The 26,555-nt window shown below is 47.9% G+C and overlaps 1 protein-coding gene and 1 long non-coding RNA gene across 2 annotated transcripts in view; both read left to right on the top strand.

The window, feature by feature from the left end:
* LOC115205030 (slit homolog 3 (Drosophila)) overlaps nucleotides 1-26,555 on the top strand; it is a 374,555-nt gene that overhangs the window by 344,093 nt on the left and 3,907 nt on the right. The window contains exon 21 of the mRNA XM_029770590.1: nucleotides 10,847-10,977. Within this exon, the coding sequence (XP_029626450.1) occupies nucleotides 10,847-10,977 (131 nt within the window). The remainder of the gene's footprint in view (nucleotides 1-10,846; nucleotides 10,978-26,555) is intronic.
* LOC115205441 (uncharacterized) lies at nucleotides 6,998-10,271 on the top strand. The gene is made up of 2 exons (XR_003880607.1): nucleotides 6,998-7,151; nucleotides 10,151-10,271. It is a non-coding gene; the product is annotated as an uncharacterized LOC115205441 (long non-coding RNA).

Consider the following 26,555-nt stretch of genomic DNA (forward strand, 5'->3'; position numbering starts at 1 on the left):
CCTATTCCCTATGTAGTTCACTACGTTTGACCAAGGCCCAGACCCAGACCCAGCCCTCATTCACATAGACACAATGACATTGACATCTATCTAGTTAGGGCTGAAATTGTCTTGTTTCAACAGTCACCTTCTATATGATAGCCCTATGAGTCTGAGTAGTCCAGCTGTCTCCCTATAACTGATCATACGTCCCATAATGTCATACTCTACCTCATGCACCATTATCAGAAATGGATGACAGCGCGTCAGGTTAATAAGAGAGAGAAAGAACAGTCTCTCCTCAACACCTTGTCTTGAGGATTAAGTAGTGAGTTGTACACACTAGCCCCCATCAACGCAGCACTTAAACTATAGAATGTAGCACCCTTGGGAAAGGTATTAGAGGGATATTTTTCTTAAGAGGCTAGCATAAAAAAATCTCTCTCTGCATCCCAAATGGCACCCTATTCCCTATGTGCACTACCTTTGACCAGAGCCCATAGTCTGTAGTGCATTGCATAGGGACTAGGGTGCCATTTGGAACGCAAACTCTATTATTGGGGCTCTCAGCCAGCCGCCTGGCTCTGAGCTACCACCAGACACCACAGGGACGGTGGGATGGTGACATTATTATAATGTCACCTTTTGTTCACTAGCATGAATAATGTGGCTTGAGGGGATATGTATTATGGTAATAGAGTGTCGGCGTGGCGACCGTTATCAGCCCAATCACTGGCAGTGAGTCACGGCCGGCGGATCGCATCTTACCTCCAAATGAGCTGATGTGCTTGTTGGCGAGGGGGCACGCTAATGTTAATTAAAAATCCTGAGGTAAAAATAAAACACTTGGTCTTAATCTCTGTGCTAAAGGTGACAGCATGACTTTGAGTATTGTACGTAGCTAGGTTAGGTAGATACATGGCCAAGAGGAAATGGAGCTGGCCCATTCCAAGACGCTGCTGGAAATCAATAGCAGTGTTGAGTCAGTACATTCTGACTCAGTTTTAGACACGATACATGAAACAATATGGAAAACATAATCTCAAATTACTCTTTGAGTTGTAAGCCACTCTAGGTTGCGTACTAAGCAAAGTAACCATCTCCTCATGCTATATGTTTCCATTTCAAATAGAGTAACTACAGAATGGTTCCTTCAGGTTTCCATCCAATTGGTGACAGAGTTTCATGTGAATACGTTAGAATCTGCGTGAAGAAGATATGCGCATTTTGCCACCAGTGGTGTTTCCACCAAATGTACTTTTTGCAGATAAAAATCACTGCGTGAAGATGTAGTGCTCACTAAATGTACTTCTGAGGAAGTTTTCATGCACCGAATCAAAATCTAAAGTTTAATATGTTTCCATCACATTTTCAACTCTACCGATAGTTTTGTCACAAGCAAATGTGTCCACTCTGGTCTGGGCACGTACACTCTAGCCAACAGCTCTCAGATACAGTGTGGGTATAGTCTACATGATGACATTATTATGGATAAGAGCGAGAATATTTGTATAAGTCAAACGGCAGCCAAGCATCGATCGTCATGTCGCCAGAATAAGACCCTCAATATTTATTGGAAAGGAGCATCAAGATCACAGTACACTTTCAACACTCTCTCTTGCTCTCTCCAATTTGCTTTATTGGCATGACCTAACAATGTACATATTGCCAAAGCTTACTTTGGAGATTTACAATACTAACATAATTAAAATAATACAAAATCTATATTGTCAACGGGACAAAAGTAACAACAATAATCAAGGGTCAAAATAACCATACATTGAACAATAACAGTAAGCATAGAGGACATGTGCAGGTTGATTGCTCTGTCAGACACTGTCCCTCATCTTATGGCAGGCAGCAATGTAGTGCGCTGCCAACCCACAGTTCTCTGTGTCCTCCCCCAACAGGACCTATTCTCATCAGAGAGGTCTTTGAAACCTTGAATAAGGGTTTCAAATTTGGGGAAATTACACTCTCTAATTGTTTTATATTTTTTAAGTTTTGTCAGGAAATACAGCTCTGTCTCGGGTTCTGCTGTGTGCAGTTGTTGCACAGCCTTTCCTCTACAGGGAGCCAGATTGTCCTGTGTCTACCCTTCTCAATGGCAAGGCTGTGCTCACTGAGCCTGTACTTTGTCAAGGTTTTTCCTAAGGTTTTGATCAGTAACCATGGTCAAATAGTTTGCCACGGTGTACTGTCGATTTAGGGCCAGATAACACTGCATTTTCCTTTGTGCTTGTGTTTCCCAATAAGCAATGTAGTTTTGTTTTGACTGTGTTGTAATTTGGTTTATTCTGATTGATTGGATGTTGTGGTCCTGAGGCTTCGGTGTGTTAGAACAGGTTTGTGAATTCAGCCCCAGGACCAGCTGGATGAGGGGACTCTTCGCTCAGCTCTTGGCATTGCAGGGCTTGGTAATGATTTGAGATATGTTTTACCCTTTTGGTTTGATAGTGTCATATGTTTTTTCCTTATAATTTTACAATCTGCATCAAACCAGTTGTCATCTGTGGTCTTTTTTGGTTTGTTTTTTATAAATTTCAGATGTGCTTCTTTTGCCGTTTGCCTGAATATATTGTTGATGTTTTTTTACTGCTAGATTGATGCCTTCTTTACTGTGAGTGGGTGTGGTATACAGAAAGTTATCTAAGAGCTTTTGAATTACTGGTTGCTTGCTTTCTGGTATTCTTCTGTGCTGTTTTGGGCCCATCTGTATGAATTTCTGATGTGGTACAGCTTACTGGGCTGTGAATGTGTGGTTGTTTCCATGTCTGTTCTTTTGAGGAACAATGTAATTTGGCTGTGATCAGACAGAGGTGTTAGTGGCTTGACAGTGAATGAGCTGAGAGAGAAAGGGTCAATGTCTGTAATCATATAGTCTACTGTACTGTGGTCAAGAGGTGAGCAATAGGTGAATCTCCCCAAAGAGTCCCCCCGTAACCTACCATTACAAACCCAGGCTTCGACAGAGCTGCAACAGATCACTTCCGTTTTTGTTGATGGTGCTGTGACTGTTGTTTCTATGGGGGAGATGAAGACAGTTAGAAACAGTATGGCCTGTAATAAAGCTGTCCCCTCGTGTGGTCGTTAGATCAGGTAGTGTTCCTGTGCGCGCATTTGTGTCCACACAGATGAGCACATTTTTCTGGGCCCGGAAATGGCACGTCTCTCCCTCAAGGGTGGGGAAGTTCTCCTCTGAATAATATGGGGATTCTGAGGGGGATATATATTGCGCAAAGGAACACATATTTATCTGTCAGTTTTAACCAAATGTGATATTTACCCATTTTTAGGGGATCAGTTTCGATTTTGTAGTTCGGATTTGGACCAAATGATCAATCCTCCAGTCTCTGCCTCTATTGACAGGGCTGTGTTTCTGTGACGGCACAATTACCTCTCTGTAGCCTGTGGGACAGTGATTGACAATGTCTGCCTTACACCATGTCTCCTGCAGAATGATGATGTCAACATCTTGAAGTGCTAAACTCTTCAGTCCAAAGGTTGATGAGTTTAGGCCCTGAAAGTTCCACATGCTAACTGATAGCGATTTCATGTCACTATCAGTTAGTATAGCGACAATAACAGTAACAGTCAGAAATACAGTAACTACTAACTATTAAGTTGGTAACAGTGAGATAAACAGCACAGTCAGAAATACAGTAACTACTAAGTTGTTAAGGGTGAGATGAACAGCACCGTCAGAAATACAGTAAATACTAACTACTAAATTGTTCTAAGTGAGATGAACAGCACAGTCAGAAATACAGTAATTACTAACTGCTAAGTTGTTCAGAGTGAGAAACAGCAGTCAGAAATACAGTAATTACTAACTACTAAGTTGTTCAGAGTGAGATGAACAGGATAACAGCAAACATGAGTTCTCTTTTTCTGTTTTCCTTCTTCCTATTCATTAAACTTTTTTTACAATAGCCGTTTGTGTGTGTGTGTGTGTGTGTGTGTGTGTGTGTGTGTGTGTGTGTGTGTGTGTGTGTGTGTGTGTGTGTGTGTGTGTGTGTGAGTGTGTGTGTGTGTATATTTAGTGCAGATGTATTGGAGGAGCTGTTTAATTTCACTCAGTCCTACAGAGTTTTCCTGTCGTCTGAGGGCCCCCGCGTAGCTGCGCTGGTCCTGTTGTTGGGCCCTGTGGAGTGAAGGGGGGCCAGGTCTGGGCTGGGGGACTGCCTCTCTGGTCTGGTAGAGGTGGTGGTCTGGTGTGGGGTAGTAGGCTCTGGCTGCGCCGATGGAGGGGGTGATGCTCTGGTTGTGGGTGGGGCCTGTGGGGAGCGCTGGTCTGGTGGTGCGTTGAAGGGGCCTGGGGCTCCTTGGTGGTGCAGTGGTCTGGTAGGAGTCTCTGGGTGGTCCTCTGTCCAGTGCGGCATGGGGTGTTTGTCTACAAAGTGCCACGTCCTTTAGAGACTTGGCAAACATCCCTACTGTCTGCTTCCTAAGGTAGGAGTGGTCGTGCAGATGCTCTGGGGTGATTGTTGGTTGGTGAGCAACATGCACGTTCCTGAGTAGGCCACACCCTCTGGTGATGTCAGCATTGAGGGCTCCTGAGAGGCGCAGCGGTCTAAGGCACTGCATCTCAGTGCGAGGCGTCACTACAGTACCTGGTTGGAATCCAGGCTGTATCACATCCGGCTGTGTTTGGGAGTCCCATAGGGCGGCGCACAATTGGCCCAGCGTCGTCTGGGTTTGGCCGGGGTAGGCCATCATTGTAAATAAGAATTTGTTCTTAACTGACTTGCCTAGTTAAATAAAGGTTAAAGAAAAGAAAAAGAAAAGAAAAAATATTGACTTTCTGAATGGTACGGGATGAAAGTCTATGCAGGGCAGCAAAGCGGAGATGGTGATATGGGAGTTGGGGAACCACTCAGAGGCCCTCTCTGCTACTCTGTTGACCAGGCTGCCTACTCTCTCCTGCTCCTCTTGCAGGTTGTTGGTGCCGGTGTGAATAATAATGTGGCCTGGTGTGCCAAAGTCAGGCTGGAACAGGATGTGGAGTGCATCCTGTGTTTTTGGGTACCATATTTTGGACACCTTGTAGTGGGGGAAGAGTTTATCCTTTTGGATGAATTTCCCATTTGAGTCAATTAGGATGGCCACCTCAGTGGGTTTTACCAGAGTAGTGGTTTACGGTGTGGGGCTGGGGTACACAGGGCCTGTTTACAAGGAGGGGTATGTGGGTGTATTTGGGGGGGGGGATTCTCTCTGTAGTAGGTGTCCCCATGCGAGCCTCCTTGTTGACTGGGGGTGTGGGTAAAGGGTGGTCGTTATGAAGCGGGGGGTTGTGGGTAAAGGTGGGTCAGTGGGATTGTTAGGGGTGATGAGCGGCTGCAGCTTCTTTCTAGGAGTCTCTACAGTCTGTTCTCTGTGCTGCAGCACCCACTTGATGACAGACAACTCCTTTGCCATCTCCTCCTTTACCTGCACCAGCTCTCGCCTTTACCTCCTCAAGCGCTGTGGTAAGCCTCTCTCTCATCTACAGGACAAAGTTTTTCAGCTGGGTCCTGCGCTGGTTGATCTGGTCCTGTAGAAGCTCTATGTCTGGGCTGGAGGTGGTGTAGCTGAAGGCTGCTCATGATTTCTGTATGATATATGATTTAGCTGTGCAGGAGGGTGTCTTTGCATACCACACTATGCGACACAACCATAGTTACAGATCTATGGACTGACACGGAAGCTTTATGAGCCAAAGTTTACATGTGCTAGGACAAAATGTGACGCCATAGTGAGTAACGTGTTAGCACCATGGGCAACTACTTTGGTAGCACAGGACCTAGACCAGGTTGAATTTGTGTCCCTGTCCATTGATGCGTCCAATCATGGACATGTAAAGCTGCTGCCAATAGTAGTCAGATATTGTAAGATATATGATGGTAGCACATCTGTGGAAACAAAACTGCTTGATTTTGTTGAATTGAAAGGAGGAAATTGCAGCTGAGGTCCTTGTGGTCATCACAAAATTTTACCTGGAAAACAAAGTCGTTGCATTCTCTGCCGACAACACAAATACCAACTTTGGAGGACGGAATTGGCTGGGGAGTGTCAATGTCCATACCAAAGTTAAAAATGCTCTGCAGCGGGAGGTGATTGGCTTAGGTTGTCCTGCCCACATCATTCATAACACGGCCAGAACAGTTTTGGATATGATTCCCCTTGATGTTGAGTACCTGCTCACAAAGATATTTGGATATTTTAATATTTTCACCGTCAGACTAGAAAGACTGAAGAGCTTTTGTGAGTTTGTTGGCCAGGAGTACCATAACATTTTAGGACACAGCAATGTTCGCTGGCTATCCATGCTCCTTGCTCTAGAAAGAGTGCTGAAAATGTATGTACCATTGAAATCCTTTTTTCTTTCTGAAGACAAATGCCCTGTTGTCCTGCGAACAATGTTCGAAGATCCACTGACTGAACTTTGGCCTTTGTCCATGGAAACTTGACCGTATTCAGTGACACGATCAAGATGCTTGAAGGCCAGGACCGCTGTGCTGTGGAGTCAGCTGCAATTCTGAGAAACATTGAGGCAAAATTGACTGCAAGACGTGATGACAACTTCATTTCAGTTTTGGTCAGAGGACTTCTGAGAGAGCAAGAGGAAAATGGAGAAATGTCTAAAGAGAGCTTTCTCAAAACATCCCAATCATTCTTCACTACGGCTGTGAACTACTTGCAAGCATGGGGAAAGCACACAGATAATCTAAAAGATTTACATGGTCTCCTTTTAAAAAGGCAACCTCTGCGTGAAGAAGGCAGCAGCCACACTGCAGGAAAAAATGCCCCAATGTGACCATCAATGAGGATGCATTGTTTGACGAGGTTACTGGCCTGCAAGAGTTCCTAAAAGGGGATCACTTGAAGAATGGAAAAGATGGAGCACGGTGGTTACCCACTTCAAAGAGAACGACATCCCACACACTAACCTGGCTAGATTAGCATCTGTTGTCATATGCTTACCTGGAAGTAATGCACCAGTCGAGAGAGTGTTCTCCCAAATGAATGATCTATGGACAGCAGCAAGAAACAGGTTCACTGTTCCTACCATCAAGACCATGCTTATTGTGAAGACAAACTTCAACCTCCCCTGCCAGGAGTTCATGGAGAAGCTGGCCAAAGACAGAGCAATCCTGAAGAAGATACATTCTTCTGAGAAATATACAGATTAGGTTGGTATAAGTATATTATGTAGTTACCAATCTCATCATCATCTAATTTCTTTATTATGTTGTTACGATTTTCACATATTGTCACGTCCTGGCCAGTATAAGGGTTAATTGTCATTTTAGTTTGGTCAGGACGTGGCAGAGGGTATTTGTTTTATGTGGTTCAGGGTGGTGTGTTAGTTAGGAGGGCGTTTGATTTATTATTTCCGGGTTTTGAGTTATGGTCTATGTTGATGTATTTCTGTGTAGTCTGGTTGATCTATTTCTATGTTGAGTTAATTGGGGTGGACTTCCAATTGAAGGCAGCTGTGTGGTGTTGCCTTTGATTGGAAGTCCTATATTAGTTGGGTGTGTTTGTCTGTGTATTTGTGGGAGATTGTTTTGTGTTTAGCGTGTGTAAGCCTAACAGGACTGTCAGTGTATCGTGAGTTCGTTTTTGTTATTTTGCATATTCATTTTGAGTTTATTAAATGTTCAAAATGAACTATCACAACTCTGCTGCATATTGGTCATCTTTTTCCGACGATGATTTCGCTATATCATCAAACGACGAGGAAATCCCTGACAGAATCTCCCACCAAACCAGGACCAAGCAGCAGAGGAAGGAGCAGAGGAATTTTGATTTGGACAATCGGGAGAGATGGACTTGGGAGGAGATCTTGGGGGGAGAAGGCTCCTACACTTGGGAGGAGATCCAATCAGGAAAAGATCGCCTTCCATGGGGACAGGTGGTAAGAAAGAGAGAGGAAAGGCGAAAGGCTGGTATGGACCGGGAACGTTTCCGAGGAACACGACTGGCGTTGAAGCACGAGAGGCACCCCCAATAATTTTTTTGGGGGGGGCGCACGGGTAGTTTGGCTAGGCATAGGAAGAGCCGGAAGCCAGCTACCCGTGGTTATATGGAGGAGCGTATGAGGTGGAGAGCGCCATGTTTCGCTGAGGAGCGCACTCTCACCCATACGCACGCACAGTCCGGTGCGCGTTATTCCAGCCCCTCGCAGGTGCCGTGCTAGAGCGCACATCCAGCCTGGTAGGAGGATGCCTGCGCAGCGCATCTGGTCGCCGGTACGCCTCCGAGGACCAGGCTACCCAACTCCCGCTCTACGCACGGCTACCATCAGGCCCCTGCACATCCCAGTCCGCCCTGTACAAGCACCCCGCTCGTACAGGGCTACTAGTTCCATCCAGCCAGGACGGGTTGTGCAGGAGGTAAGATCAAGACCGACTGTGCGCCTCCATAGCCCTAGGTTTCCAGCTCCTGTCTCTCGTGCGGACCCGGAAGTACGTCAGCCCAGTCCGACTCGTCCTGTTCCCGCTCCCCGCACTAGCCTGGAGGTGAGTGTTCCCAGTCTGGTACGCCCAGTACCAGCACCACGCACAAGGCATCTAGTGCGTAAACCCAGCCTCGCCAGTCTAAAGTCACCAGAGCTGCCTGCCAGTCAACAATCGCCAGAACTGCCCGTCAGTCAAGAGGCGCCAGAACTGTCTGTCAGTCAAGAGGCGCCAGAACTGTCCGTCAGTCAAGAGGCGCCAGAACTGCCCGTCAGTCAAGAGTCGCCAGAGCTGCCCGTCAGTCAAGAGTCGCCAGAGCTGCCCGTCAGTCAAGAGTCGCCAGAGCTGCCCGTCAGTCAAGAGTCGCCAGAGCTGCCCGTCAGTCAAGAGTCCCCAGAGCTGCCCGTCAGTCAAGAGTCGCCAGAGCTGCCCGTCAGTCAAGAGTCGCCAGAGCTGCCCGTCAGTCAAGAGTCGCCAGAGCTGCCCGTCAGTCAAGAGTCGCCAGAGCTGCCCGTCAGTCAAGAGTCGCCAGAGCCGCCCGTCAGTGAGGAATCGCCAGAGCCGCCCGTCAGTGAAGAATCGCCAGAGCCACCCACTAGTCAGGAGCTGCCAGAGTGGCCAGACTGCCCGGAGATGTCAGAGTGGCCAGACTGCCCGGAGATGTCAGAGTGGCCAGACTGCCCGGAGATGTCAGAGTGGCCAGACTGCCCGGAGATGCCAGAGTGGCCAGACTGCCCGGAGATGCCAGAGTGGCCAGACTGCCCCGAGCTGCCAGAGTGGCCAGACTGCCCCGAGCTGCCAGAGTGGCCAGACTGCCCCGAGCTGCCAGAGTGGCCAGACTGCCCCGAGCTGCCAGAGTGGCCAGACTGCCCCGAGCTGCCAGACTGCCCCGAGCTGCCAGACTGCCCCGAGCTGCCAGACTGCCCGAGCTGCCAGAGTGGCCCGAGCTGCCAGAGTGGCCCGAGCTGCCAGAGTGGCCCGAGCTGCCAGAGTGGCCCGACTGCCCGGAACGGCCAGAACCGGAGCCACCTCCAGATATAGGTGGGTTGGGGAGGGGGGGTGTAGCACAGTGCCATCGTTGACGGCAGCCACCCTCCCTTCCCTCCCTTTAGTAGGGGGGAATTTTTGTTTTGTTGTTGTTTGGGGTTGTTTTTCTTAAGGTGCTTCCGGGGTTAGCACCTTTAAGGGAGGGGGGTACTGTCACGTCCTGGCCAGTATAAGGGTTAATTGTCATTTTAGTTTGGTCAGGACGTGGCAGAGGGTATTTGTTTTATGTGGTTCAGGGTGGTGTGTTAGTTAGGAAGGCGTTTGATTTATTATTTCCGGGTTTTGAGTTATGGTCTATTTCTATGTGTAGTCTGGTTGATCTATTTCTATGTTGAGTTAATTGGGGTGGACTTCCAATTGAAGGCAGCTGTGTGGTGTTGCCTTTGATTGGAAGTCCTATATTAGTTGGGTGTGTTTGTCTGTGTATTTGTGGGAGATTGTTTCGTGTTTAGCGTGTGTAAGCCTAACAGGACTGTCAGTGTATCGTGAGTTCGTTTTTGTTATTTTGTATATTCATTTTGAGTTTATTAAATGTTCAAAATGAACTATCACAACTCTGCTGCATATTGGTCATCTTTTTCCGACGATGATTTCGCTATATCGTCAAACGACGAGGAAATCCCTGACACATATACTATTGTCTCTATTTTGCTCATGTTCTCTTCTGCTCTTATTCTACCCAGACTACCAGGACCACTGAATGGCTGTTCAGATCGGACAGTTCTGTCTTGTCTGTAGTGTTTCTGTAATATAGTTGTTTTCTCTGTCTATCACAGTGTGCCTGTTAGACTAAATACATGAAACCTGAATTGTCCCCCATTTTTATTTCATAGATAATAACATTGGATATTTTAATTATATATTGACCGCCGAACTGGAAATGTCTCCAGTTTTCATTTCAGAAATCTGGTCACGTTAGTGTAAAATAACAGGTTTGTAACAGTCCTGTTGTGTGAGCAGCCGGCAAACAAATTTTCCGGGTTCTCCCTCTGAATTCTGTGTTTAAAATTGATTCTTCCCTTTTCAGATTTGATTTCTGCTGGAAATTAAAAAAAGGGGGGAAAGTTTCTCGGTCTCTGCTGCTGCTAGCGCTGTCTCAGTGGCCATGTTGCCATGGTTACCACCAGTAAACAGTTGGAGCTAGCTAGTAAGGTAGCTAACAAATTAGAATTTAGCTAGCACAATTAAGATTGGTCTTTTAACTCACACTCTGTCAATCTTTTCCTCCTGTGTTGATCTTCAGTTGTACAATTTGATTACAATATTATATTAGCAAAAATATATAGGTAATCTCACTCTTAACAACCAGAAAGTTATAAAAAGTATGGAGCTGTTTGTCTACATTACTGCCTCTCTCTATCTCTCGTCTGTCTCTCCAGGTGGCTACAGATAAGGACAATGGTATCCTGCTCTACAAGGAGGACCATGATCCTCTAGCACTGGAGCTGTACCAGGGACACATACGCATCATCTACGACATCGCTAACTACCCCCTGACCACTGTCTACAGGTCAGCACACACACACAGATTAAACATCATTATAATGGAGTAATGGAGGTGAGAAAACAGTGGAGGGGTCATCAGGGGGAACTCTGGGAAACGAGTTAGTGTTGCACGAGGGGTTATATCAGCCATAGCACTCCTTGGGACTTGAGGATGGGGATGGGGAAGGAGAGTGGCTGTAATTTGAGCCAGTCAGCCATAACAGAGCAGGGGAGGGAGGGGGATTTGAAATCAAATTCACCTGATCCTCCCTCAGCCCCATAACCAGCCCCAGCCTTAGCTCCATCCCCAGCTCCAACCCCAGCTCCATCCCAAAGCTCCTTCCCCAGCTCCTTCCCCAGCTCCAACCCCAGCTCCATCCCAAAGCTCCTTCCCCAGCTCCATCCCCAGCTCCAACCCCAGCTCCATCCCAAAGCTCCATCCCCAGCTCCATCCCAAAGCTCCATCCCCAGCTCCATCCCAAAGCTCCTTCCCCAGCTCCATCCCAAAGCTCCTTCCCCAGCTCCAACCCCAGCTCCAACCCCAGCTCCATCCCAAAGCTCCATCCCAAAGCTCCTTCCCCAGCTCCAACCCCAGCTCCATCCCCAGCTCCATCCCAAGCCTCAGACTTAGCTCCAACCCCAGCTCCATCCCAAAGCTCCAACCCCAGCTCCAACCCCAGCTCCAACCCCAGCTCCATCCCCAGCGCAAGGCCTGTCTCACAGCCCAAGTCTGTCTGATGCGTCATGGCTTCCTCATTTTGTTCTGCATCTCCAGACTCTCCCCCTCAGTAGTTCCTTGTTTTCGCCAGAGTGAAGTAGCGTTCTGTGGCTTTGGCAGCGCCACAACCATTGTCTTTGGGGAGCAGAGGATGTTTTGCGGGGAGCGGGTGCGTGTGAGGAGACGGGATGGGAAAGTGAGGAGGGGAATTACCCGTCTGCTCCTATTAGTGTGACATGTGCCACCACAGGGGCCTGGCACAACCCAGAGTACACATCTCCCAGGATGTTCCTGAGGTCTCCCTGTGATAGTCAGCATTACCATTAACCATGTGGAACCAGAGCAGCAGGTCTCACTCCGAGCCAGGGCCTCAATTTTACACCGCTCCCGCCCAGTGAGGTGCAGATGTGGACGGACTGTCAGGGGAAGCCCCAACTATAAGTTGAGCTTCGTGGAGGTAGACTTTGACCTTCAGAGAGGGAGAGAGAGTGGTGGTGGTGGCTGTGGTCGCTGCATTCCTCAGCCCTCTCTGGGTAGTAAAGATGCGGCGGGAGCAGGGCGGGAGCGGGGCAGGAGGGGCTGGGAGGAGGGCGGGAGCGGGGCAGGAGGGGCTGGGAGCAGGGCGGGAGCAGGACGGGAGCGGGGCGGGAGGGGCTGGGAGCAGGGCGGGAGCAGGGCGGGAGAGGGGCAGGAGGGGCTGGGAACAGGGCGGGAGCAGGGCGGGAGCGGGGCAGGAGGGGCTGGGAGCAGGGCGGGAGCAGGGCGGGAGCGGGGCAGGAGGAGGGCGGGAGCGGGGCAGGAGGGGCTGGGAGCAGGGCGGGAGCAGGGCGGGAGCAGGGCGGGAGCGGGGCAGGAGGGGCTGGGAGCAGGGCAGGAGCAGGGCGGGAGCGGGACAGGAGGGGCTGGGAGCAGGGCGGGAGCAGGGCGGGAGCGGGGCAGGAGGGGCTGGGAGCGGGGCGGGAGCGGGGCGGGAGCAGGGCGGGAGCGGGGCAGGAGGGGCTGGGAGCAGGGCGGGAGCAGGGCGGGAGCGGGGCAGGAGGGGCTGGGAACGGGGCGGGAGCGGGGCAGGAGGGGCTGGGAACAGGGCGGGAGCAGGGCGGGAGCGGGGCAGGGGGGGCTGGGAGGAGGGCGGGAGCAGGGCGGGAGCGGGGCAGGAGGGCGGGAGCACGGCGGGAGCGGGGCGGAAGCGGGGCAGGAGGGGCTGGGAGCAGGGCGGGAGCGGGGCAGGAGGGGCTGGGAGCAGGGCGGGAGCAGGGCGGGAGCGGGGCAGGAGGGGCTGGGAGCAGGGCGGGAGCGGGGCATGGGGGCTGGGAGCAGGGCGGGAGCGGGGCGGGAGCAGGGCGGGAGCGGGGCAGGAGGGGCTGGGAGCAGGGCGGGAGCAGGGCGGGAGCGGCCGGGAGCAGTGCGGGAGCGGGCCAGGAGGGGCTGGGAGCAGGGCGGGAGCGGGGCAGGAGGGGCTGGGAGCAGGGCGGGAGCGGGCCGGGAGCGGGCTGGGAGCAGGGCGGGAACAGGGCGGGAGCGGGCCGGGAGCGGGGCGGGAGCGGGGCAGGAGGGGCTGGGAGAAGGGCGGGAGCGGGGCAGGAGGGGCTGGGAACAGAGTGGGAGCAGGGTGGGGGGTATGAAGGGGATATTTCCACTCCTGCAGTTCCTTATGACTGCCAGCAGGTCCCCCTGCCCTGCAGCACCGCAGCCTGCACCGTGGGAGGACATATCACGTTACACATGCACACACACAATTTTCCAACCCTATGAGATTCGTGGTTAGGAGAAAATACCCTCCCTCTGGCTAGAAACTCATTGCAGATTTTTTTAAATAACAGTTTTTCTTACCTTTAATCCTACTCTCACAGATAAGAAGAACGGTCCTAAAAAAAGGCGTATCTTTTTAACCACAGATCATAGAAAGTGTGAGTGTACAAAATCTTATGGACACCTTTCCATGACACAGACTAACCAGGTGAATCCAGGTGAAAGATAGGATCCCTTATTGATGTCACTTGTTGATGTCACTTGTTAAATCCACTTCAATCAGTGTAGATGAAAGGGAGGAGACAGGTTAAAGAATGATTTTTAAACCTTGAGACAATTGAGACATGGATTTTATGTATGCCACTCAGAGGGTGAGTGAGCAAGACAAAATATTTAAGTGCCTTTGAATGGGGTATGGTAGTAGGTGCCAGTTGCACCGGTTTGTGTCAAGAACTGCAATGCTGCTGGGTTTTTAACGCTCAACAGTCTCCCGTGTGTATCAAGAATGGTCCACCAGCCAAAGGAAGCATTGTGGGAAGCGTTGTAGTCAACATGGGCCAGCATCCCTGTGGAACGCTTTCGACACCTTGTAGTGTTCATGTCCTGATGAATTGAGGCTGTTATGAGGGCAGAAGGGGGGTTGACCTCAATATTAGGAAGGTGGTCTTAATGTTTGGTATACTCAGTGTATATGTTACATGAAAACATTGTAGAATAATGTGCCAGTCTCCAGTGTGATCAATCCATGAAGCAGAGCAGTGGTCTGGTTGATAGCCGTAGAGACAGCTGGGCACCATCTGCCCTGACTCCCTCCTTCTCATGTCCATCGGAGGGGAGCCAGCTGTGTGGTGAGAACTCTGGCTTCCTCTCGCCCTCTCTGTCTGTGTCTCTCTGTCTCTCCCTCTCCCTCTCTGTGTCTGAGTGTCTCTCCCTCTCCCTCTCTGTGTCTGTGTCTGTGTGTCTGTCTCTCCCTCTCTCTCTGTGTGTCTGTGTCTCTCTCTCCGTCTCTGTCTCTCCCTCTCTGTGTCTGTGTCTCTCTCTCTCTCTGTCTCTCCCCCTCTCTCTCTGTGTGTCTGTGTGTCTCTGTTTCTCCCTCTCTGTGTCTGTCTCTCTCTCTGTCTCTCCCCCCCTCTCTCTCTGTGTGTCTGTGTCTGTATCTGTGTGTCTCTGTCTCTCCCTCTCCCTCTCTGTGTCTGTGTATCTCTCTCTCTGCCTCTCCCTCTCCCTCTCTGTGTCTCTGTCTCTCCCTCTCTGTGTCTGTCTCTCTCTCTCTGTCTCTCCCCCTCTCTCTCTGTGTCTGTGTCTCTCTCTCTCTCTCTCCCCCCTCTCTCTCTCTGTGTCTGTGTCTGTGTGTCTCTCCCTCTCCGTGTGTCTCTCTCTGTCTCTCCCTCTCTCTGTGTCTGTGTGTCTGTCTCTCCCTCCCTCTCTGTGTCTGTGTGTCTGTCTCTCCCTCCCTCCCTTTCTCGCTGTGTCTGTGTCTCTCTCTGTCTCTCCCTCTCTCTCTCTCTCCCTCTCTCTCTCTCTCTGTCCCTCTCGCTCTGTCTCGCTTTCTCTCTCTGCTTTCGACACTTTAGAGTCCATGCCCCGATGAATTGAGGCTGTTCTGAGAGCAAAAGTGGAGGGTGCAATTCAATATTAGGAAGGTGTCCTTAATATTTTGGTATCTCAGTATATGTAGACACTGGTATGGTGCTGGAGATAATGACTAGGAGGTTGAAAAGTGGCAGAATTAACCTTTAACATCTGGATCTGGAGAGAGGAGACAGGATAATGTAGACAGGAGAATGTAGACAGGAGATAGAGAGGAGACAGGAGAATGTAGACAGGAGATAGACAGAGAGGAGACAGGAGAATGTAGACAGGAGACAGGAGAATGTAGACAGGAGATAGAGAGGAGACAGGAGAATGTAGACAGGAGATAGACAGAGAGGAGACAGGAGAATGTAGACAGGAGACAGGAGAATGTAGACAGGAGACAGGAGATAGAGAGGAGACAGGAGAATGTAGACAGGAGATAGAGAGGAGACAGGAGAATGTAGACAGGAGAATGTAGACAGGAGATAGAGAGGAGAATGTAGAGAGGAGACAGGAGAATGTAGACAGGAGACAGGAGATAGAGAGGAGACAGGAGATAGAGAGGAGACAGGAGAATGTAGACAGGAGAATGTAGACAGGAGATAGAGAGGAGACAGGAGAATGTAGACAGGAGATAGACAGAGAGGAGACAGGAGAATGTAGACAGGAGACAGGAGAATGTAGACAGGAGACAGGAGATAGAGAGGAGACAGGAGAATGTAGACAGGAGATAGAGAGGAGACAGGAGAATGTAGACAGGAGAATGTAGACAGGAGATAGAGAGGAGAATGTAGAGAGGAGACAGGAGAATGTAGAGAGGAGACAGGTGAATGTAGAGAGGAGACAGGAGAATGTAGAGAGGAGACAGGAGAATGTAGAGAGGAGACAGGAGAATGTAGACAGGAGATAGAGAGGAGAATGTAGAGAGGAGACAGGAGAATGTAGACAGGAGACAGGAGATAGAGAGGAGACAGGAGATAGAGAGGAGACAGGAGAATGTAGACAGGAGAATGTAGACAGGAGATAGAGAGGAGACAGGAGAATGTAGACAGGAGATAGACAGAGAGGAGACAGGAGAATGTAGACAGGAGACAGGAGAATGTAGACAGGAGACAGGAGATAGAGAGGAGACAGGAGAATGTAGACAGGAGATAGAGAGGAGACAGGAGAATGTAGACAGGAGAATGTAGACATGAGATAGAGAGGAGAATGTAGAGAGGAGACAGGAGAATGTAGAGAGGAGACAGGTGAATGTAGAGAGGAGACAGGTGAATGTAGAGAGGAGACAGGAGAATGTAGAGAGGAGACAGGAGAATGTAGACAGGAGATAGAGAGGAGAATGTAGAGAGGAGACAGGAGAATGTAGACAGGAGACAGGAGATAGAGAGGAGACAGGATAATGTAGACAGGAGAATGTAGACAGGAGACAGGAGATAGAGAGGAGACAGGATAATGTAGACAGGAGATAGGGAGGAGACAGGAGAATGTAGACAGGAGATAGAGAGGAGACAGGAGAATGTAGACAGGAGAATGTAGACAGGAGATAGAGAGGAGACAGGAGAATGTAGACAGGAGAATGTAGACAGGAAACAGAGAGGAGACAGGAGAATGTTGACAGGAGATGGGAGAGAGGAGATAGGAGAGGAGACAGAAAAGAGGAGGGAGGAGACAGGAGAAGGTAGACAGGAGAGAGGAAACAGGAGAGGGGAGACAGGAGAGAGCACAGCTAGGAGAAGACGAGAAGAGGTGGAGGATGGAGAAGGAGAGGAGTTCACGTGGGAATGAAGGGCTGCTGGTGAGAGGTGAGAGGGGAGAGGAGAGAGCGGTGAGAAAAACAGGAAGGAGAAGTGAGAGTGGATGAGGGTGGTCTGGTCAAGTGATGGAAAGGTGGGGGGTGAACCACTCATCTGTCCAGACCTAATCTGGAGAGAAGAGAGAGGGAGGGAGAGGAGGAGGTAGCAGGGTAGAGGCCTCATTACTATCAGATGAATGCCTGGGTCCTCACTGTGTTCATGTCCTGCCCTTTACCAAATGCCACAGTAATCCCTCTATTAGTTTAAGGGAACTCATCTGACATTATTCAGGAGATGGAGGGAGAGGAAAAGGGGAAGGGGCATAGAAACATCACAGAAGATTGACCGAGAGTGTTACAGGAGGAGAGAAGGTTAGAGAGGGTTTGATGGGGAGCATAGAAACATCACAGGAGATTGACCGAGAGTGTTACAGGAGGTGAGAAGGTTAGAGAGGGTTTGATGGGGAGCATAGAAACATCACAGGAGATTGAACGAGAGCGTTTCAATCGTTACCCAATTCCCTCCCACTCTTTCTAGATTCAGACATCCACTGCCACGCCTACACTATCTGTATTGGTAGGTACCCTTCAGAAAGCAGTCATTACCTGTCATGTCACTGTGATTTAGAGCAATGGACAAGAGCCTATAGAGGGGGTCAAAGTGTCTCTCTCTCTTCTCTTTGTCGCTTTTCTCTGCTCCACTCAGCGTCAGCACAAGATGTCTCTTTGTGAGCCGAATGCCACGTTAGAGCTGAGTGGAGCTGAGTCACAGAGGAGAGGTGAAGAGAGAAGAGGACAAGCAGCTTGTGAACAAAATGGGCTACTGGTAGAGAGAGACTGGTAGAGAGAGACTGGTAGAGAGAGACTGGTAGAGAGAGAGAGAGAATGGTAGAGAGAGAGAGAGAATGGTAGAGAGAGAGAGAGAATGGTAGAGAGCGAGAGACTGGTAGAGAGAGAGAGAGAGAGAGAGAGAGAGAGAGAGAGAGAGAGAGAGAGAGTCACTGGTAGAGGGAGAGAGAGAGAGAGAGAGAGAGAGAGAGAGAGAGAGATACACACACCACGGAAAAAGAAGGAACAGCACGTCAGAAATCAGCTCAATGTAATTGAAGAATCCATAGAAAATTGGAAAAGTCTAAACAAACAACAACACAAAGAGTTATATACCTAAAATGGAGATGTGTGGGTAAACCACTTCTCCAATCTTGTTGGCCCTATAACAAAGAACAAACAGCAAAAACATATACATGATCAAATACAAATATTAGAATCAACTATTAAAGACTACCAGAACACACTGGATTCTTCAATCACATTGAATGAACTACAGGACAACATATAAACCCTCCAACCCAAAAAGGCCTCTGGCGTTGATGGTATCCTCAATGAAATGATCAAATATACAGACCCCAATTTCCAATTGGCTAAATTTAAAACATTATAAAATCCATGTACACAAACCACAAGTGTGCGGTTAAAATTGGCAAAAAAGACATTTATTTCCACGGGCCGTGGGCTGAGACAGGGATGCAGCTTAAGCCCCACCCTCTTCAACATATATATCAACAAATTGGCGAGGGCACTAGAAGAGTCTGCAGCACCCGGCCTCACCCTACTAGAATCTGAAGTCAAATGTCTACTGTTTGCTGATGATCTGGTGCTTCTGTCCCCAACCAAGGAGGGCCTACAACAGCAGGAGGGCAGCAGGAGGGCTTACAGTGTGCTCTATTGCCCTAGAGCACACAAACAAACTATACATACCTCGGCCTAAACATCAGCACCACAGGTAACTTCCACAAAGCTGTGAACGATCTGAGAGACAAGGCAAGAAGGGCCTTCTATGCCACAAAAGGAACATAACATTTGACATACCAATTAGGATCTGGCTACAAATACTTGAATCAGTTATAGAACCCATTGCCCTTCGTGGTTGTGAGGACTGGGGTCCGTTCACCAACCAAGAATTCACAAAATGAGACAAATACCAAATTGACACTCTGCATGCAGAATTATGCCAAAATAACCTGTGTACAAGGTAAAACACCAAATTATGCATGCAGAGCAGAAATAGGCCGATCTCCACTAATTATCAAAATCCAGAAAAGAGACGTTAAATTCTACAACCGCCTAAAAGGAAGCGATTCCCAAACCTTCCATGACAAAGCCATCACCTACAGAGAGATGAACCTGGAGAAGAGCCCCCTAAGCAAGCTGGTCCTGGGGCTCTGTTCACAAACACAAACAAACCCCACAGAGCCCCAGGACAGCAACACAATTAGACCCAAACAAATGATGAGAAAACTAAAAGATAATTACTTGACATATTGAAAATAATTTACCAAAAAACAGAGCAAACTGGAATGCTATTTGGACCTAAACAGAGAGTACACAGTGGCAGAATACCTGACCACTGTGACTGACCCCAAATTAAGGAAATCTTTGACTATGTACAGACTCAGTGAGCATAGCCTTGCTATTGAGAAAGGCCGCTGAAGGCAGACCTGGCTCTCAAGAGAAGACAGGCTATGTGCACACTGCCCACAAAATGAGGTGGAAACTGAGCTGCACTTCCTAACCTCCTGCCAAATGTATGACCATATTAGAGATACATATTTCCCTCAGATTACACAGACCCACAAAGAATTTGAAAATAAATCCAATTTTGATAAACTCCCATATCTATTGGGTGAAATACCACAGTGTGCCATCACAGCAACACAATTTGTGACCTATTGCCACAACAAAAGGGCAACCAGTGAAGAACAAACACCATTGTAAATATAACCTATATTTATTTATTTTCCCTTTTATACTTTAACTATTTGCACATCATTACAACGCTGTATACAGACATAATATGACACGTGAGTGTAATGTTAACTGTTCATTTGTTATTGTTTATTATCTATTTCACTTGCTTTGGCAATGTAAATGTTTCCCATGCCAATAAAGCCCCTTAATTTTGAGAGAGAGAGAGAGAGAGACCCCAGATAGACACAGACCCCAGATAGACACAGACAGTGGAGTCACTGGACAGGACCGTAACTCAGCTGTGTAGTGAGCTCCTGTAGACACAGGCTAAGTTCCAAATAGAACCCTATTACCAATATAGTGGATAAATTGGCAGCAAGTGCTCCACAGAGGTCAGGAGAATGGAGGGTGACACCTGGCTGGTGGATACACCACCAACAGGAACCCTAAAGGAGACCATGAGACCGGCGTGCCTCGACCATGTTTAACTCCCAGTCTCTGGGAAGCTGGAGTCAACTGCTTTCAAGGGCATAGCTGAAAATACTGTTGTGTTTTTTTGCACCAAGCTAGCCCCAGCCATTAAGATGGTTTAGATAGCTGCTGTTAGACCTAGCTAGCCCCAGCCATTAAGATGGTTTAGATAGCTGCTGTTAGACCTAGCTAGCCCCAGCCATTAAGATGGTTTAGATAGCTGCTGTTAGACCTAGCTAGCCCCAGCCATTAAGATGGTTTAGATAGCTGCTGTTAGACCTAGCTAGCCCCAGCCATTAAGATGGTTTAGATAGCTGCTGTTAGACCTAGCTAGCCCCAGCCATTAAGATGGTTTAGATAGCTGCTGTTAGACCTAGCCAGCCAGGCAACACCCCCCCCCCCCCCCCCCCCCCCCCCCCATACACTAAACAAGCTTGTAGTTCACCAGTGTGTTTCTAAGGAAACCTAATTGAGGTTGCTTACAGCTGCAATCTGGAACTTTGTTGGTTATCTGCAAAACATCAGTTTAAACCAGTCTACATTGTAAGCAAATTATAGTGCTGGGTAGTTACATTTTTAAATGTAAATAGGGTCTACAGGGTAGCTGGTTCAAGATATCTTTCTCTGATAATGGCAACCAGTAAGTTTGTGTTATTTATAATGTTGTTTGGTACAGAGAGGAAGATGGAGTATTTTATTCTCTGCTGACAGGAAATGTACTTCCCTCAGTCGACCTGCAGGGTGCTGCTGAAATCTGCTACAGCTTTCTGTTCGCTTTTATTGAATTCCATAATGGGCTGGTTTAAGCTAATACGCAGGCTGGGCACACATCAAAGACACCACATCCCCATCGAAAAATATTGCCTCTGGAAAACGTCAGCTTGTCAAAACACAGATAAAGCCCAAAATTGGCAAAGGTTGGAGGGCTGAGCTACATGGTTCACCTTTTTAGACTGGACCTCTGCTGCCCCTCTGTGGTCATATGGTATCATAGCAAGATGGGAACTCTGTTGATTTTCTTCCCCAAAACCTTTTCCCTGCTACTCCCCCTTAGCCAGGATGTGCATGTGGGCATTCAGAATGCCAGTAACGAATGATGGCTGTCAAAATCAGAGACACTGGATGACAATGGCATTGAAGTGTAATAAAGCCCGACTTCCATGGTGGTATTTATGTATTAAATGGAAGCAGAAGCGGGCTCCCGAGTGGCGCAGCAGTCTAAGGCATTGCATCTTAGTGCTAGAGGTGTAACTACAGACCCAGGTTTGATTCCAGGCTGTATCACAACCGGCCGTGATTGGGAGTCCCATAGGGGGGTGCACAATTGGCCCAGCGTCGTCCGGGTTAGGGTTTGGCCGGAGTAGGCCGTCATTGTAAATAAGAATTTGTTCATAACTGACTTGCCAATGTAAACAAAAAAACAGGTTGGTTGCAAAAGGCCTGTTTTCAGATTGGAATGAAATTACAAGCCCATAATGCAAACCACCCATGATGCAGCGATTATTTCGCAGACGGGACGGGGGGTGTGGTTCAGCTTTATCGGACCGCTCTAATACAGGATGAGTAAAGGCCCAGTGCACTACTTTTGCGAAGAAAAAAAAAATATCATTTTTTGTAAAATGTTTTTATTAATATGATTTTTGGATTTTTCAGCGTCCCTTACTTCCCATGGCTATGGAACGAACACTACTTTTTTTACTGGCTGTTAATGTAATAATACAGTCATTGGACCAGTGCAGGAACTGTCAATCAAACATTTTTAACAATCAGCCAATAGGAGAGCTGCAGTAGGGGAGAGCCTTGATAAACTTGCCTGATGGCATGCTGTTTTTGGATAAGACCACAACCCAATAGCGGTAAGGATAGAAGAGCTAGTTTTGAGCTGCATTCAATTTCACCACCCAGACCCAATTTGTCTATCTATCTATCTATCTATCTATCTATCTATCTATCTATCTATCTATCTATCTATCTATCTATCATCTATCTATCTATCTATCTATCTATCTATCTATCTATCTATCGGCCTTTATTGGCATGGGAGGCATATGTTTACATTGACAAAGCAAGTGAAATAGATAATAATAATAGATAAAGTTTACTGGTACTGTGTAACTGAATAAATACAGTTGAAGTCGGAAGTTTACATACACTTAGGTTGGAGTCATTAAAACTTGTTTTTCAACCACTCCACAAATTTCTTGTTAGCAAACTATAGATTTGGCAAGTCGGTTAGGACATCTACTTTGTGCACGACACAAGTCATTTTTCCAACAATTGTTTACAGGCAGATTATTTCACTTATAATTCACTGTATCACAATTCCAGTGGGTCAGAAGTTTACATACACTAAGCTGACTGTGCCTTTAAACATCTTGGAAAATTCACGAAAATGATGTAATGGCTTTAGAAGCTTCTGATAGGATAATTGACATCATTTGAGTAAATTGGAGGTGTACCTGTGGATGTATTTCAAGGCCTACCTTCAAACTCAGTGCCTCTTTGCTTAGCATCATGGGAAAATTAAAAGAAATCAGCTAAGACCTCAGAAACAAAATTGTAGACCTCCCCAAGTCTGGTTCATCCTTGGGAGCAATTTCCAAATGGCAGCATCATGTTGTGGGGGTGCTTGGCTGCAGGAGGGACAGGTGCACTTCACAAAATAGATGGCATCATGAGGTAGGAAAATTATGTGGATATATTGAAGCAACACCTCAAGACATCAGAGGAAGTTAAAGCTTGGTCACAAATGCGTTTTCCAAATTGACAATGACCCCAAGCATACTTCCGAAGTTATGGCGAAAGTACAACAAAGTCAAGGTATTGGAGTGGCCATCACAAAGCCCTGACCTCAATCCTACAGAAAATTTGTGGAAAGAACTGAAAAAGTGTGTGCGAGCAAGGAGGCCCACAAACCTGACTCAGTTACACCAGCTCTGTCAGGAGAAATGGGCCAAACTTCACCCAACTTATTGTGGGAAGCTTGTGGAAGGCTACCTGAAACGTTTGACCCAAGTTAAACAATTTAAAGGCAATGCTACCAAATACTAATTGAGTGTATGTGAACTTCTGACCCACTGGGAATGTGCTGAAATAAATAATTCTCTCTACTATTATTCTGACATTTCACATTCTTAAAATAAAGTGGTGATCCTAACTGACCTAACTGACCTAACACAGGGAATTTTTACTAGGATTAAATGTCAGGAATTGTGAAAAACTGTTTTTAAATGTATTTGGCTAAGGTGCATGTAAACTTCCGACTTCAACTGTATATGCAGTGTTGTAATGATGTGCAAATAGTTTGTTCTTCACTGGTTGCACTTTTCTTGTGGCAACAGGTCACAAGTCTTGTTGCTGTGATTGCACACTGGTATTTCACCCAATAGATATGCAAGTCTCTAATATGGTCACACATTTGGCAGGAGGTTAGGAAATGCAGCTCAGTTTCCACCTCATTTTGTGGACAGTGTGCACACAGCCTGTCTTCTCTTGAGAGCCAGGTCTGCCTTCAGCGGCCTTTCTCAATAGCAAGGCTATGCTCACTGAGTCTGTACATAGTCATAGCTTTCGTTAATTTTGGGTCAGTCACAGTGGTCAGGTATTCTGCCACAGTGTACTCTCTGTTTAGGGCCAAATCGCATTCTAGTTTACTCAGGTTTTTTGTAAATTCTTTCCAATGTGTCAAATAATTATCTTTTAGTTTCCTCATCATTTGTTTGGGTCTAATTGTGTTGCTGTCCTGGGGCTCTGTGAGGTCTGTTTGTGTTTGTGAACAGAGCCCCAGGACCAGCTTGCTTAGGGGACTCCTCTCCAGGTTCATCTCTCTGTAGGTGATGGCTTTGTTATGGAAGGTTTGGGAATCGATTCCTTTTAGGCGGTTGTAGAATTTAACTACTCTTTTCTGGATTTTGATAATTAGCGGGTATCGGTCTAATTCTGCTCTGCATGCATTACTTGGTGTTTTACGTTGTACACTGAGGATATTTTTGCAGAATTCTCAATTTGGAGTCCCAATTTGGTATTTGTCCCATTTTGTGAATTCTTGGTTGGTGAGTGGACCCCAGACCTCACAACCATCACGGGCAATGGGTTCTATAACTGATTCAAGTATTTTTAGCCAGATCCTAATTGGTATGTCAAATGTTATGTTCCTTTTGTGGCATAGAAGGCCCTTCTTGCCTTGTCTCTCAGATCGTTCACAGCTTTGTGGAAGTTACCTGTGGTGCTGATGTTTAGGCCGAGGTATGTATAGTTTGTTTGTGTGCTCTAGGGCAACGGTGTCTAGATGGAATTTGTATTTGTGGTCGTGGCAACTGGACCTTTTTTGGAACACCATTATTTTTGTCTTACTGAGATGTACTGTCAGTGCCCAGGTCTGACAGAATCTGTGCAGAAGATCTAGATGCTGCTGCAGGCCCTCCTTCGTTGGGGACAGAAGCACCAGATCATCAGCAAACAGTAGACATTTGACTTCAGATTCTAGTAGACTGAGACCGGGACTGTTCTAGTGCCCTCGCCAATTCGTTGGGGCTTAAGCTGCATCCCTGTCTCACCTGATGGTCCTTTGAAAAGAAATGTGTGTTTTTTGCCAATTTCAACTGCACACTTTGTGTACATGGATTGTGTACATGGATTTTATAATGTTGCATGTTTTTCCCCCAAGACCGCTTTCCATCAATTTGTTTAGCAGACCCTCATGCCAAATTGAGTCAAATGCTTTTTTGAAGTCAACAAAGCATGAGAAGACTTTGCCTTTGTTTTGGTTGGTTTGTTTGTCAATTAGTGTGTGCAGGGAGAATATGTGGTACGTAGCCAATTGGAATTTGTTGTCTGTATATTTTATCATTTAATGTACTCTTTCTCTGTGTGTCTCTCTCTCTCTCTCTCTCTCTCCCTGGCAAACCACTATCTCTAGCTGTCTGTACTCTAGCTGCCTGAATAGCCTCCATTCTAGTAGAGGCCTCAGGGCTGGTCAGCCTGACCCCATCTACCCCCTCATCCACTCTCCTCCCGCCACAGTGTCCAGCAGGGTCACAACCTCAGACCCCAGGCTACTGTGCCAACCCTTAGACCAAACACAAAACAGCAATAATTAGGCAGTCCCAGAGCCCAGAGGCAGTACAGCCTGTTCTGTACCCAGCAGTCAGCCAGTAAACTAGTCAACCAGTCAGTCAGTATGGAAGCTGGAGCAGTCAGACAGCAACAAGCCTATTATCATTGTGAAACGGACTCACGTGCCCCTAGGACAAAATATACTGACTCAGCCTGAAGCCAACAGCATCATTGCTTGCTATTCCAGTAGATGTTTTCTGGTTTGGAGAGGGTTTTGGGTGCTCAGTGTGATGAGGCAGAGAGTGCCCTGTAATGGTTTAAACATGAGTAGTGTGGAAGGCAATCTTTATCCGGAGGACACACACTGGCCTCGCGTTGCCATGCCTCCAAAATCATGTTGTTGTCACGCCTTCCTGTTTTAAGGAAGTCTGGCTCGCAACGAGGCTACTTCCAGAGTGCTGCTATTGTTCACAGGGCCAGTGGGGAGCCATCACATGTGTCCCAGCGCTGTGGCCACCAGCTGCATTAAGTACTGCAGTGCATCTCCTCCTCATGGACTGCACCAGATTTGGCAGTTCTTGCTGTGAGATGTTATCCCACTCTTCCACCAAGGCACCTGCAAGTTCCCGGACATTTCTGGGGGGAATGGCCATTGCCCTCACCCTCCGATCCCACAGGTCCCAGACGTGCTCAATGGGATTGAGATCCAGGCTCTTCGCTGGCAATGGCAGAACACTGACATTCCTGTCTTGCAGGAAATCAAGCACAGAACGAGTAGTATGGCTGGTGGCATTGTCATGCTGGAGGGTCATGTCAGGATGAGCCTGCAGGAAGGGTACCACATGAGGGAGGAGGATGTCTTCCCTGTAACGCACAGCGTTGAGATTGCCTGCAATGACAACAATCTCAGTCCAATGATGCTGTGACACACCGCCCCAGACCATGACGGACCCTCCACCTCCAAATCAATCCCGCTCCAGAGTACAGGCCTCGGTGTAACGCTCATTCTTTTGACGATAAACGCGAATCCGACCATTTCCCCTGGTGAGACAAAACTGCGACTCGTCAGTGAAGAGCACTTTTTGCCAGTCCTGTCTGGTCCAGCGACGGTGGGTTTGTGCCCATAGGCGACGTTGTTGCCGGTGATGTCTGGTGAGGACTGCCTTACAACAGGCCTACAAGCCCTCAGTCCAACCTCTCTCAGCCTATTGGGGACAGTCTCTCATTCCTGGTGTAACTCGGGCAGTTGTTGTTGCCATCCTGTACCTGTCCCGCAGGTGTGATGTTCGGATGTACCGATCCTGTGCAGGTGTTGTTACACGTGGTCTGCCACCGCGAGGATGATCAGCTGTTTGTCCTGTCTCCCTGTAGCATGTCTCACAGTACGGACATTGCAATTTATTGCCCTGGCCACATCTGCAGTCCTCATGCCTCCTTGCAGCATGCCTAAGGCACATTCACGCAGATGAGCAGGGACCCTGGGCATCTTTCTTTT

This window comes from Salmo trutta, chromosome 13 (assembly GCF_901001165.1).
Source record: "Salmo trutta chromosome 13, fSalTru1.1, whole genome shotgun sequence".
Lineage (NCBI taxonomy): Eukaryota > Metazoa > Chordata > Actinopteri > Salmoniformes > Salmonidae > Salmo > Salmo trutta.